The sequence below is a fragment of the Gavialis gangeticus genome, unplaced genomic scaffold, assembly GCF_001723915.1.
Source record: "Gavialis gangeticus isolate Ggan-Ray unplaced genomic scaffold, GavGan_comp1, whole genome shotgun sequence".
Taxonomy (NCBI): Eukaryota; Metazoa; Chordata; order Crocodylia; family Gavialidae; genus Gavialis; species Gavialis gangeticus.
In genome coordinates, this window is record NW_017729014.1 from 21,417,921 (window position 1) to 21,432,930 (window position 15,010).

General features: G+C 45.9%; 1 protein-coding gene across 6 annotated transcripts in view; it reads right to left on the minus strand.

The window, feature by feature from the left end:
• The window catches only part of SZRD1 (SUZ RNA binding domain containing 1), a 19,251-nt gene that overhangs the window by 3,475 nt on the left and 766 nt on the right, over positions 1-15,010 (minus strand). For 2 of the 6 annotated variants that reach the window (XM_019511958.1, XM_019511956.1), the window contains exon 2: positions 6,221-6,355. The exons of the other annotated variants lie outside the window; for them this stretch is intronic. In XM_019511958.1, the coding sequence (XP_019367503.1) occupies positions 6,221-6,280 (60 nt within the window). In that variant the 5' untranslated portion in view covers positions 6,281-6,355. The remainder of the gene's footprint in view (positions 1-6,220; positions 6,356-15,010) is intronic. 6 annotated transcript variants of the gene reach the window in all.

Genomic DNA, 15,010 nt, shown 5'->3' on the forward strand with positions numbered 1-15,010 from the left:
ACATTTCATCGCATGCTCCAAAAGCACCAGAACACTAAATACGGTTGGAGACCGAAGCTGGCTACATATATAGCAGCATTTTCAGTTCCTTGGTGATAGAACGGCAGCTTTAAAAAGATAGCCTCATCTGAACAGCAGCTCTGATGCCAAAGGTCCCCCCCCACCGAAGGACTTCAACTGCCAGCGAAGCTTCCTCCGGAGCAAAATGCAACAAAGCAGTCATGGCAACACCATGCAGTTTGGATTAGGAACACGAGATGCTCTCTCCAACAGCAACTTGGAGCCTTTTAGGTTAGATCACTACAAAGTGCAAACACGACACCAGAGCAAATCTGCTTCTTCAAAGACTCAGTTCAATACACAATATATTCCTCCAAAAGCTACGGAGAAAGTGTGGCCACAGGAGCCTGCTTACCCATTGTAAACCTCTCTGCCAGTCATTCAAAATTCTTGTTACTTATGACAATCATCTTCCTTCAAAAGAAATCTCTGCCCTGACTGACACCTTTCAATCAACTGAAGACTTGCCAACGAGAAGCACAGTTACTACGCCAAATCTTAACTCTGCTCCCATTCCTGATGGGTACAGCTGCCAGCCAGGGCACAGAGGTGCCTGTTAAAATTACCCCCCACGTAATGAAGAGTTCCCGTTGGCTGCACAGAAGCTGCAACTTTCACCCACGTAGGTGACGCTACTCCATCAGAAAGTGTTTCTGCTCTGAAAGGGGGTACGTAACAATATCCTGCATGTCCTGGTTGCAAAAAGGGGTCACATGAAGCTATCTGGCAATGCTGCATTTCACCTAAATGCAACGACAGATTGTCAAGCCAAAGTTAAGCCGTTTTGGACTGCTGCAGATAGTTATAGGAACCTGCTGTCTGTTCTCTCCCTGAGACCTCCTCAGCTTGCGCAGTAACCAGCTGAAACACTGGATGGAAAACGGGGGACGAATGCACATGAGAAGTGCAGCAGAAGGTGCCTCCTCCTCACCAGCTGCCACAACAGCAGAAAGACCAGCTGGGAACTGGCAGTGGAGAAATGGCCATCCTGGCTGACAGCCGAAAGTCTCTTGGGACCGGCCGGTGACAAACAATGAGGATCTAATCAAGACAGCGTTGCCTCATCTGTCAGCTCCAGGCCAGAAGGGATTATGTCCTGTTAGAGAAAATTTTTAACTCTGGGGTTCAGCATTTGACTCTCACAAGGAGTCTTGCGTTTCAACCAGAAGTGGCAGATTGCAAAAATGTTTCCTCAAACCGCGTCTCATTAGCTGCTTGCTTGGGGAGCAGGGTGCAATAGGAGCAACATCGCAGAAGCAGCTTGGAGTTGGATGCCCTCCATTAACAGCATTTCAGTTAGTTTGAACACAAGCATCAGCCAGATTTGAAAGCCAACCCACATCTGTCCTCCACCACAGTCCTTTTAAAGGAAGCCATTTAATACTTGGCTTGACTCCTTGTTAAAAACTCACACGGGCAAGAGCTGGCCAACAGCACAGTAAGAGCATTATAAGCTTCAAAGTAGCCCCATGGAAGTGGACCTAGAAACTCCTGAGAGAGGGAAGAGAGTTCTGCAAGAACGTGAAAATGAAGGAGACTCGGGTCTGACGACTTAGCTGAGACCAGTGATTTTCAACTTAGGGTGCTGGGAGATCCTTTTAAGGGTCCTGTCCATATCGGCACAGCTAGGTGTTTGCACACCTACACGTAATTAACAAGATAAACCCAGAGATTTCAAATGGGAGTCCTGTTCGAAACAAGCTGACCTGTTGTGGTCTTTCTGAATTCTCTGCAACACAAGAATGGCTCTGTATGCTTGCATTCAAAACATGAATGAAACCAAGAGGGGGCATTTTCCAAGGGGACCTTGAGTCTACGAGCTTGAGGACCACTGCCTTAGACTCTACACATATAGCGTATTACCCGCCAGAATCTTTTAAAATGACTACTGTTGAGAAATTTAGACCAGTAATCAATGCCGCCTGTATTATGTTAATAAGTTGCCTAGCTTAGAAAGAAACTAACTTGCATTTCCTCAAGAAAGTGCTGGCTTCAAGCTATACCCCAGCAAACCTTCAGTTTGCTGATCTATGTTCCAGTAAGACAAAGAGTGACTTAAAACCTAGCTTAGGTTCAAGGTGCCCCTGCCCAGACACACCAGACTGCAGTACCACCTCATTAAGGAGTCTAACGGCTTCAAAAAAATTGCTTATCTTACAATAAAAAAAAAAGAAGGAAAGAAATTCAAGGCGGCAAAGGCATTTGCTTGAGGGGTTTTTTTTTGCTTCCAATAGATAAGAGATGCTCTTATAAAAGCCAAATTCAGTAGCAAAGGCTTTTGGACAGATCAGCTTGCAACTGTGGGAAGAAATTGGGTCTGGGCCACACTTCCCAAAACTGCAGCCTGCCTGGGGAAATCCGGGGAGTAAGTTTTCAGCCTCTCAAACACAGATCCCCCCGCAATTTCAGATTCTCATGTCAATGGCCGCGTCCAGACAAGCGCAGCTGTGTGGTATGTGATGCCACAGACATGTCTGCAGGGTCACATAGTACGCATTCAGCTGTTCCCCACGCTGCAAGGGAGCAGCATGAGGATTTTTTTTACCTCTGCATATCCAGAGGTTAAAAAAAAAAAAAAAGAAAAAAAAAAGCAAAGCAGCACACAAAGGGGAGGCATGTGTTGCTCAAAACTAGAACCTGGCTGGCAGGAGGCATGCTCTGGCTGATGTGCTGCTGCAGTTGTCCCCTGGAAACCAAACGTCTACGCTCATCTGGACACGGCCAATGTTGCATAGCCAGACAAGCAGGTGAACTGATACCATCATCACAACAGCGGGTAGTGATAGCGAGCTCCTCGCCTTCTCAGATGCATCTTTTCTTTCCCCTTCACCCCCTAACAAGCCATTACCAGAGACTCCCTGCTGTGCTCAAGACAGTTCTCCAGCATTCATCCACACCCTCACAAATGCACCCCTTAGTAATTCTGCAGGAGGGGGCTTCTACCTTTTGTGATCGATAGCCTAGCTCTTTACGGTCTTCACATCAGTGCTGTATCTTCTCTTAGCCCTCTGCCCACCATGTCCCTGCTTCCTTGGGTGCTCTTGGTAGGAGACAAAACTGGGTTCAGCCACCCTTTAATGTTTCCTCACCGAACCATTAATTACAAAGGTATAAACCATTGCAAGTCGGTTGAAAATTCCTCCTCTCCAGAAGAACCCTAGAGTCACAGCAGAGGCAGACAAGACAAAGGCTACTCCCCATTTTTTAAATTTTCCCGAGATGGGAGTAAGGAATAGTCCAATGCTACCCAATATCTGTGCCACAATGCCTCCTACTCAGTGTTTCCTTGCTAGCTTGACTTGGGTGACCTTGCACACGCACACCCATCTCAGACTCAGTCCAGCTACATGAACTGAGATAGAAGCAAATATTTTTAGGGCAGGAGACAGAAGAGGGGATGAGTATGTATAAGCCACTGAAAACTACATCAGCATCTCCATAAACCCCTGCGCTTTCCACTTCAAAACTAATCCACCAGCTTTAGCAGCATTCCCCTCCAGATTGCCCAGTGAATGGGGCAACCTTCCCAGTACAGAGCTGCAGAGGGGGTAAGGATGATAGAAGGAGAAAAAAAAAAAAAAAAGTCAACTTATCAGTCACCTGGGTGGATTCCCTGGATTTTAGCAACAGGTTATTTACGCTTCACTTAGGCAATATTTATAGTCATTAAATAAATCCTGAGGATTCAGAAGGATGGTTACTGCTCTAACTTGTATTATTAACTCCCAGTCATCAACAAACAGCGTGCTAAGTGACTTGAAGTAGAATGCCAACTAGTTGGTATGTCTGCCTATCAAACTGTTCCGTGGACAGAGCATCACACACTCTTATACAAGTACTTCTGCCTTGTGGTTCTTCTTCATAGTAGCTAGGGTCAGGAGGGACCTGAACAGATCATCTCGCCTGACCCCCTGCCACAGGCAGGAATGAATGCTGGGTTCACAAGACCCCAGACAGGTGATCATCCAACCTCCTCTTGAATTTGCCCAAGGTAGGGACAAGGACCACTTCCCTGGGAAGTTGGTTCCAGATAGATTTTGGCCACCCTAACTGTAAAAAAATTGCCTCCTGATCTCTAACCTAAACCTACCCTCCATCAGCTTATTACCATTGTTCCTTGTCACCCCAGGTGGTGCTGGGGGGAAAAGGGCTCTACCCATTTGCTGTTCATCTCCCCTGATGAGTTTGTAGGCAGCCACCAGGTCCCCCCCTCAGCCTCCTTTTGCTGAGGCTGAACAGGTTCAGGTCCCTCAGTCCCTCCTCATAGGGCCTGTTCTCTCACCAAGCGGGTGGCCCTCCTCTGGACCCTCTCCAGGCAGGCCACATCCCTCTTGAAGTGCAGCGCCCAGTACTGGACGCAGTAGTCCAGCTGTGGCCTGACCAGTGCCGCACAGAGGGGGAGGATCACCTCTCTGGACCAGCTTGAGATGCATCTTTGGATGCATGACAAGGTACGGCTGGCCTTGCTGGCTGCAGTCTGGCATTGGCGGCTCATGTTCATCTTGGAGTCAGTAATGACTCCAAGATCCCTTTCCGCTTCTGTGCTCTCAAGAGGGGAGCTCCCCAGCTCGTATGTATGCTGTGGATTCCTGTTCCCAAGGTGCAGCACCCTGCATTTGTCTACATTGCACCCCAATTGTTTGCATCACAGAAATTTACTTTGCATGCTGGAAGCGTGAGAGAACTTTCCCCCTTACCTCCATCTGTTTTCTATTGATTTCTTTCCCATCACTGTACTTCTTGTAGTGCAATTCCTTTGTCCATTTAAGGACTCCTTGCTGTTACACTGCTACTGTGCGGTATGGCAACAGTCGGGCTCTCTGTTGACGCTATCCTCTCCAGACATTAATCTTGTTACATTCTTGATCCAAGTAATCACCACTTGTGCGGGGCTCCAACTTCGCCCCAATACCCACTATGAACAACAACAGAACTAAGAGCTTCCAACTGTGTTGAAAGCTTCAATGACTTGCGGACCAGCCACCAGGGTTAAAGATGTTTTATGCAGCGATTACAAAACCCCACGATATTAATCACTACATATTTTTCTTCTGAATAATGGTGTTATCTTGCAATCATGGCCTGTTTCTCATTTCCCTATTGTTGTTGCATTCTACACTCAAGGTAAGAAAAGTTAGAATTTGGAGAATGTTTTGCTGAACAATTAAGAAACATCTGTCCGTTAAGTTGGCAACACGCTAGTGATCTCGTTACCACGCGTCTAGCAGACTGTCAAACTAGACGTTGTGATGTGAGCACTTAGCCCGAAGATTTGGTACACCCGGCACATCTTCCTCTCCTCACTGAAGCTGAAACGGGATCAACTTGAGCCGCTGCTGGAAGATGTTTTCCTGCTGATGCCAACTATCTTCCATCCTCCTACAGCTGCACTATGTCATTAAGCTGGGCAGATAACATGTTAAAATTAGGGTCTGACTTACAGCCGTGGAGTGCCAAAAGCACTACGACAACTGGAAGGCATGAGCTCACAGGAGATGCAATTAAACCTACCATTAGAAAAGATCATCCTGTGTGTACTCAGTTGTGCAAGTCATGAGGACCAACTATGCTATTAATCTTTTGACGTTGTTAAGCTTTTCCTATAGGAGGCTCCTTTGTCCTCATTTTACTAGCATGATACAATTAAGCTTGCTGTTTTTCCTGAGCACGGTATGTGTAGCTCTTGCTAACATAAAGTCATTTTACACCCCCTTTCTTCCTCTTGAAAAAGAGACCTGTGACCAGATTCTTAATTTACTAAAGAATTCCCATAGGCTGCCTCATCACAGTCATTTTTAAAGACCAAAGGGAATCCAACAGAAAGAATATGCAAAACACTACTCCTTGGCATTAAGAACCTGTTTATGGATGGGGAATCAACAGAAGTGGAATATTTATCCTGACCTTAGCATTAAATATCAACATGTCCTTCCATCTGCATTAGAGACAAATGCCAAGATGCACTAAAATATCAGGACTCACTGAAAAGTAATTTGACACATCCATTATGAGGCTGTCGTTCAGTACACGAGGCAAACCTAATATAGCTTTAGTCATTTAGCTTGCGGGAGACTCCACTATGCATCTACATTTTCTAGCATATGCTACAGAACAGGAGATGAAGGGCACCCATTCTCCAAGGTAACCTAAATATGCTCACCACGGACATCTTTTTTGTCTGGAGTTCAAAACCATGCCACACCAAGCAGGTCTGGTTCATAGGATCATGGGGAAGTAGAGCTGAAAGGGATGTCACAAGGTCCTCTAGTCCAGTTCACACAATCAGAGGGTGCTTCTTTAATTTGAGGTTGCGGTAAGAAAGAAAAATCAAGAATTAGGCTTAGTCAGCTCTTAATCATGCCAGTCAGGTTGTGGGGGGTGGGGGGAAAAATAAAAATAAAAAAGTCAGTCCCCTCAACACAGCATACTCTGAAATCTCTCATGTCGACAGTTATGCAAGCCAAGAGTCTTCTTGTCAGTACAGCTTATCCTGTCCAAGAAATGAATCCATACCAGCAAGAAGACTCACGTCAGCAGAAACTGCGTCTCCACTGGGATGAGAGGCTGCCAGTAGAGCTTTCCCAGCAAACCCTTAGAGCAGAGGCAAGTCTCAGGCGTATCCACAACAGCCTGGTCTGAGCTTGGAGTCCTCCGATTCACCACTCTCAACAGACTCGTACCATGAGAAGGAAACTCCTTTAAGTTCATTACAGGCAGAAATTCTGCAGGGGTGCAAATAAAGAAAAGACATCGCTTTGGTCCCAGTTATTTCTGAAGATTTTCTATGAAATGTTTAGACTTCAGATTTACTGGTATTTCTAGGTTTTGTACATGTGGCTCCTCTGCAGGGTTTCTTTGCTTGTTTGCTTTCATGTTAGATGAATCTATTTGATGCATTAGTGCTCTTTTCCAGTAGTCACTGGTCTCTCTCACTTCTGTCTCAAGTTAAGTAAACTGGGGGGAAAAAAAGATAACTCAAGAGTGATGAAATGCAAAAGTAGTCTCATTCTTTCCCCTGCATAATCTGCTTCTCCCTCGCTAAGAAGCCCCTTAGAAACAAAGGAGCAAGAGAGCTTTGCAGAGATTACATAATTCCTTAATGTTGTGGGGGTGGTGTCTTTTTAAGGATAAGCTTATGCAACAATTTGGGGTTACTTGGGAGGAAAAAGAGAAAATATCCAAACTGCCATACTGGCAGCACAGACTGTAACCGTCACCAAGTACTACACCTTCCTAAAACATTATCAGACTGTTACAGCTCTCAAGAACACCAGGCACATCCCTTACTACAGATTTCTGCTGAATACACCAAAATGGTTGGAGCGAATAAATCGACTAGGTTTTAGCTCTGGAATCATTTCGTCTTATGATACCGTTAAACAAGGTGATTTCTACCAATTATCAAAGATCCCATTGGCTTTCATCAATGACCCCGGTGACCTAGCATTCCCTTTCTCAGCAGAAACAGGTTTAGCTTTCACGACTGCATAAGCCATTATTAAGTACATAATTCAGCCGTAAAGCCACAAAAATCCAAATAAGGTGCTTTGGGAGACCCTCAAACATGAGATAATTCTAAGATACGACTAATTTGTTTCTCCATTAAGTATCCATTTCTTTCCTCTGAAGAGAAATTAATGTTCCATTAATTAATGGAACATTTCGATTCCTGAGGCTGTTGGGAATCGGGCTGCTCCATTAATTAATTCTCCAGGCTACTCTGCTTTCATTAAGTCCTGGCTGCAGTCTGTAGCTAATGCAAGGCTGAGAAGACCCAGGTGGCTTTCAACTTCAGGGATGCTTCGATCTTCCTTAATGCTAGTCAGAAGCCTCTGCAGCTAGACTGGGAAACGGGAGCTGCCACAACCGTCTGGCAGGCCTAGGTGACAATCGATAAACCTACATGCCCCAGTTTCAAAGCACCTGTGATCTCTGGACTGGATATGAACTCCAGGAAGTGGCAATATTTTCATATCCCTTTATAGTCCTTGATATCAAAGTTCATCCCTATACAGTCTATATTAGCTGCAAATCCCCTCAGTTATTCATCTTACAATGAACTGAGAGCTGTGTAATCCTATATTTAAGCACTAACATCTCACTGTATTTGCCCAACTTCACCAAATTGCTCTTTTGCGACTAGAGGGAGCAAGGCAGCTTGTCAATCTGCAAATGAGGTTCTTAAATATTTCACCCTGACTTGTCTGTACTTTGATCATATCTGAAGTTGGTTAAAATGTACCGCAACAGTTTAGGCAACAACCTAAATTCAGCCCTTTAACATAAAGCGGTGGCAGGACTTTGCAATTGAAGGGCAGGTTTTGAGTGGGGACACCCTGAGCTCCGTTTCAGACAGCTACTTCCGTAACTGCCCAGGCTGTTTCACAGAAACACGTGCAACATTTGGAACCTGTAAATGAAGAGGTACAACATACAATCATAGAAGGCATCTGCAGGACCCAGTCTCTTCTGCTCAACTGCTCATATTTTCAGCTGGCAATTGAGAATTAAGAAAAAACGAACTTGAAGTCTCTGCTAGTCAGGGGCTCTGTATCACAAGACACATCTAGCCAGGGGGCAGGGTTCAAGTTAAACTTAGACTTTGAACTATGCGAGGTTTAGTTTTAAGCCTGCACAGAAAGCTCTTACAATATATACTGTAATAAACTAGAAATAGGGCCTAAATTTGGAATCAAAACTTATTTTTAAAGAAGTTTAACAGCACTGCCTTCCGAGCATGCGATACAAACATAAGACCTCTGAAGAACTTTTCGGCCGCAGAACTACTCAAAGCAGCTCCGAAGGAGATATTACTGCAATATTAACGGGACGTGACAAAAAGTTCATCTATCCCAGCAAGCTACCTTGCTAAGAGGAGAAATCAGAATTAGTCACGTCAGAGTGCAGAGCTGTCTAACCGCAGTGGGTACAGAGGGCTTGTTTTAGGTCAAAACTGCATCACCTAATGAAAGGTGTGAAGAAATGCTGTTGTTGCTAGTTTCATGAACAAAAGCATTAGTAACACGCCCACATTAAAGTCCTCTGAGCCCATAAGCAACGATCGCTCTTACCCTTCACCAAATGCAAGTGATGGTTTGTGTTTTAAGCAAGTTAAAGTAGCCTCTTATGGCAGATGGACATCAATGCAGCTGGATTTTTTTTTTTTTTTTTTAAAAACACACATGACCCGCAATGGTCACTTTCCTTTTGCAGTCTACTTTTGAAAAGCACATCTTCCCTCTGGACCACCACCATTGTATCAGCACAAAACAAAAGGTTATATTCTGTCTAGCATCGGTCAGCCTGAGGAAAGGTACTGCGATACCAAAAAGCTCGCCTATGTCTACCCCAGCTCTGCAGCTGGTCCAACAAGAGATATCACTTGCAAGAATTCTTGCTATTAGCAGCCTTAGCAATTTCAGAAGCATGCATCATGGAGATGAACAGATGAGCAAACATAAAACAGATGATTTAGAGCTCAGACTGGTATATTATGTGCCCGCGTAACCCTATAGTGAAGATGCCAGTTTGAAGTTTAATGGATTTTGAAACCAAGTGTGACAGGTCCAGACATTACAGCTACCAGGAGCTGCTCTGCCAGTTCTTGTGTTTCCATGCTCCCCTATAGCAGAGTAAAAAAAGGAAAAAAAAAAGAAAGCACTCTGCAGACAGGAAGCTGACTACACCCTAAGCAATGTTAGTGGTTAGGCTCAGTCCCCCCTGCGCTGACACATAGGAAGTCTGTGACTTTAGGAAAATTGTTTTGGTTTTTTTCTTCCTCTTTGCACCTCACTTGCCCATCTACATGAAGCAGCAGCATGTCCCTACCTCACAGGGACACACTGGGATAAAAAAAATGAAATGCTGGAAGGAATTCAGATGCTACCCACAACGGAGGATTTGATAGAGATGTAAAATTCATAATGGCTAAAGCAAGCATATCCAAGATGGTATTCAGGCTCACACATGAGATAAAAGCTGGTAGGTAACTGAGTCCTCAGGTGTCTGACCTACTAGTTAAGAAGTGACCAGCAAAAAAGAAACTTTAACTTGTGCTCATTTTTGTAATAGTTGCGTGTGTTTTATTCGGATTTTTTCCAAGCATATTAGAAAGGCCTTTCTGGTTTTTTCCCCCTTACACTGGACATTCAATATTCGTCTGTCCCTAAAGAACAGCAACAGTGGGTCAGGTGACAACACCAGAAATAGGAGGACAAGGCAATCTTCACCATCTTGGATTTGTATCTAGCTTTCACATTCATGTGTGAACACTCGAGTGTCCCTCTACTAGAGTGATTCTTAGCCACAGTATCAGGGCACCCTGGGGTGCCGTCAGATCCTTTGAAGGGTGCCTTGAGGTGCAAGGAGATGAGCAAAGTGCAAGGAGATAAGCAGATAAATTGGACAGAAAAACAGACTTACCACTGCTTAGACAATTCCCCATCCCCACTATCCACCCCCTCTACAAGGAGGTAAGCTCTGTAATATAGAAGTTAGTTTTTGAAATTTTTGTGCCACTCAATTCACAAAAGTTATGGAGAGGTGTCCCGAGTCTAATAAATTTGAGAACCACTGCTCTAACATCACCTAGGGAGACCGGAGTTCATGTTCTTGGTCTCTTAAAGCAGAAGATGAAAGCAAACACAAGCTATACAACTCTTCAGGTCTTCTTTATGTGCCAGACACCAACAAGAGGCAAAAACAAAGGCCTGGTTGCTTAAAAATCCTTTGTGGGTCACTTTTATACACGTTTTTATTGCTACTTAGGTGATGAAAATTGGAGATAAATTATCATCTAAAAAGATCTTACGATATCCGTGTAATGCAAGCGACTAAACCCTAGCGAGTCAGTGGCATGTCTTCAGCCAAGACGCCACTGGAGAAACGCTAGAAACATTAGCTAAAGGGCAACCGTCCGTGAAATCTCACGTTTACATTTTTGTGCTTGCTACCAATACCAGTATCTTGGATTAAGCATGTTCTTAAAAGATGCTTGCAATTTAGGATTTCTCCCCGCTTCTCCACTCTATTTACTTTTGACAGCGATCCACCTAGAATAATCCCTTTCACTTTCTGGCTCTCATGCACCAAAATGATGCATGGAGTACCCTGCAGAGACAGGTGTAAGTCTGAATACAACTTTTCATGTGGAATCTTAGAACTACATGATTTCTACTGATATCAGTCTTGTAAAGGCCTAATGTTCACCCTGAACTACCCAGGCATACCCATCTGAATAGCTGTGATATTAAAATATTTAAGTACGCACCGGGTGAAAGTATACTATTTCTAGAACACCATTTCACCCATTTTGTCAGAACATAAGTGACCAGAGTTAAGCACTTATGTTTCCTTCACCTGCTCAGTAAGAAAAATCCTGTCCGTCTCACTCTGCTAGGTAAGCTCTGGATGTAGCAGTCATCAACCGTGTATTTCACAGAGCCAGGAACAGATGGAGAAATAGTCTTGCTGTGTCCTATGCAATGACCTATTAGCAACTGAAGATCAGGTCAGTCCATGGGCTCATGTACATAACTCTTCCTCACGATTCAAAGACCGGGGCAGTTCCACTAAAGCAGTTTTCTCAGATGTCACAGCCTGGCAGTGGGTACAGTAGCTGTTCTCAAGCAAGCATATCTCTATTTTTACTTGGCTTTAATTTGGCAAGTATATCTTTTGTGATAAGGGTCACATGGCCTGCCCTGTCCTTCAGCTCATTTCCCAACCTCTCCCATTATTTGCTTCTTATTTCCTTTTCTCATTTGGCCCTTTCTCCACCACTGGCAACTCTGGTTCCAGTGTCAACTCTTATGAGTATCCATCCTCGGCAGTTGGTCCAACACTGGAACTAGTTAGGTTTGCTCTTAACAGACACGAAGACACTGATCGGTTTTAGAAGCAGCTGTAAGCACTGGCAGACAAGGTTCTTTACGTAAACCTGATATTTTTTTTAGATCAATCAAATAGCTAGAAAAATTCTTCTTTGCAAGCTTTCTTTGAAAGCCAGAGGTTGGCTTTCTTGCCTGCATACCAGCCTCAGGCTTCTTTACTATTCGTTCCATCCAGGAAGAGCGCACACCAACTGCAGATACTACTTCAGCCTGACAAAGGGTATTTGTACCAGAGAGCTTGCTAAGAATTTTTCCACCTATTTGAATTGGTCTAATAAAAGATATCAGATTTACCCAAAGAACCTTGTCTGCCCGTGTCTTTAGACCAACACAGCTACAAGGGATACCGCTGTAAGCACTGAGCATTTACAACTCAACTCTCAGTCTGCTCCCCAGTGTAGCTGACTATGGGCCATACCCAGTAGCTTTGGTCTTCTGGACTCCACTGGGAAAGCAGTTTGGGGAGAACCAGCACCAAAAATGAGATTTTCCTAAATTAGGTTCCCCGATGGAACTGTTTAATGAGATGTAGACTCATCTCCAGTGGTCATGACAATGCTCCCCACAGCATGAAGGATCAGCACCGTCACTGAAACAGCTTTTGTGCACTTGACCACACACTGTTGGTGTATCACTGATATCTCACATGCTACTTGAAGACCCAGGCTTACAAGCTTTCCATTGCTTAACATAGTCTCACACAGATTGTAACCCAAATACCCTATAACAGTTTAATATCATTTTAATCAGGGAGAAGAGTGTAGAGAGGCACCATCCAAGATGAAATTCTAGCTCTTCACAACTCACACTGATTGTTACTTAGCCTGTCTGCTTTGCAAACATTAGAGAACCTGTTCACAATAGCAGTTTGCTCTTATGTCACTGAGCAATTTCCCCTTCCCTGACTAAGCAGGTGTGTACCTCCTACTGATCATCCACCCTTGCTACACTTCAAGCAACCATGTACTTCCAGTAGCGTAATGATGCATGCAAGCATTTAGGACCCTTCAGGCGCCTTCTAATGCGGAAATGCAAGTGACAGAGCTGGCTCCTGAACACCAAGCAATTGTTTTAGCCTCGCTGGACTCTAATATGTCACACCATACCCACGTGCACCTTCAAAAGAGGATTTCAGAAGGGAACCCTGCCTCTCCTGGGGGCTAGAAAGCAGACCTTTAATGTTTCATAGCAGAGGAGAGAATCGAGTTGTGTCTGGAGCAGATAACCAGAGGAGTGCCGCCCTGCAACCTGGAAAGGGTCCCAAAACGGCCCTCAGAGTAGAGGCTGGCAGGCGGAAGGAGCAGGCCGTTGGTTTACAACGAGCACCGGGAGGTTCTTTTCCAACCGGAGCAGAAAGAAGAGACAGACCTGGCGGCAGAAGCTGAGTCCAGCCAGGTCTGCGCAGGGACAGGGCCACTTGCCGACAATGAGGGTGGGAAGGGAGCTCAGGAGGTCACATCTAGTCCAGCCCCTGCTCCAACCACATCATCCCAAGTCAAGTCTACCTGGATCTTAAACACCTCCAAGCACCTCCCTGGATAACCTGTTCCAGTGCTTTACTACCTTCTTGGTGAGAAAGTTTTCCTTAATATCCAACCTCAACAGAAGGCTTTTGACACCGTCTCTCACCCCGTTCTCATTAAGAAACTGGGGGGCTGTGGTATAGACTCCCACACAGCCAAATGGGTCGCCAGCTGGCTGGAGGGCCGCACCCAGAGGGTGGTAGTGGATGGGTCCTTCTCAACCTGGAAGGACGTGGGCAGTGGGGTTCCGCAGGGCTCGGTCCTCGGGCCCGCGCTGTTCAACATCTTCATCAGTGATTTGGACGAGGGGGTAAAAAGCACCCTGTTCAAATTTGCTGATGACACTAAGATGTGGGGGGACGTGGGCACACTAGAAGGAAGCAACAGGCTACAATCAGACCTAGACAGGTTACAAGGGTGGGCGGATGAGAATAGGATGGGTTTCAACACAGACAAGTGCAAGGTGATGCACCTGGGGAGGAACAACCGGCACCATACCTACAGGTTGGGGAACTCCCCTCTTGTCAGCACGGAGGCGGAAAAGGATCTTGGAGTCATCATTGACTCCAAGATGAACATGGGCCGGCAGTGTGGGGAGGCAGTTAGGAAGGCCAACCGCACCTTGTCATGCATCCACAGATGCATCTTGAGCAGGTCCAAAGAGGTGATCCTCCCCCTCTATGCGGCACTGGTCAGGCCGCAGTTGGAGTACTGCGTCCAGTTCTGGGCGCCACACTTCAAGAGGGATGTGGACAGCATGGAGAGGGTCCAGAGGAGGGCCACTCGCATGATCAGGGGACAGCAGGGCAGGCCCTATGAGGAGAGGCTACGGGACCTGAACCTGTTCAGCCTCCACAAGAGAAGGCTGGGGGGGGGATCTTGTGGCCTGTTATAAACTAGTCAGGGGGGAATCAGCAGGCGTTGGGGGAGTCACTGTTCCCCCGAGCACCGCCAGGAGTGACCAGGAATAACGGTCACAAGCTGGCAGAGGGTAGGTTTAGGGTAAATATCAGGAGGCACTACTTCACGGTCAGGGTGGCTAGGGTCTGGAACCAACTTCCAAGAGAAGTGGTGCAGGCTCCTACCCTGGGGGTTTTTAAGAGGAGGTTAGATGAACACCTTGCTGGGGTCGTTTGACCCCAGTACTCTTTCCTGCCATGGCAGGGGGTCGGACTAGATGATCTGCTCAGGTCCCTTCCGACCCTAGACACTATGAAACTTTCCTTGATGCAGCTTGTGCCCATTGCTGCTTGTTCTGTTGTCTGCCCCCACTGAGAACAGCCCAGCTCTATCCTCTTCGAAGAGAGTTTTGTAGACAAGAGGGGCTGGAAGGGTTCAGCCCCCCACCCCACTTGGGAAGACTGAGGGGGTGGGTAACAGCCTACTGCCCATCTGCAAACTAAGCCAGCCCATTTCCCTCAGCCTCTCCTCCCAGTGCTGTCCCCCAGGCCTGAACCATTTTCCTTGCCCTCCACTAGACTCTCTCCAACTCGCCCGCATCCCTTCTGTGGGGGGGGGGGGGGGGGGGGGGGGACC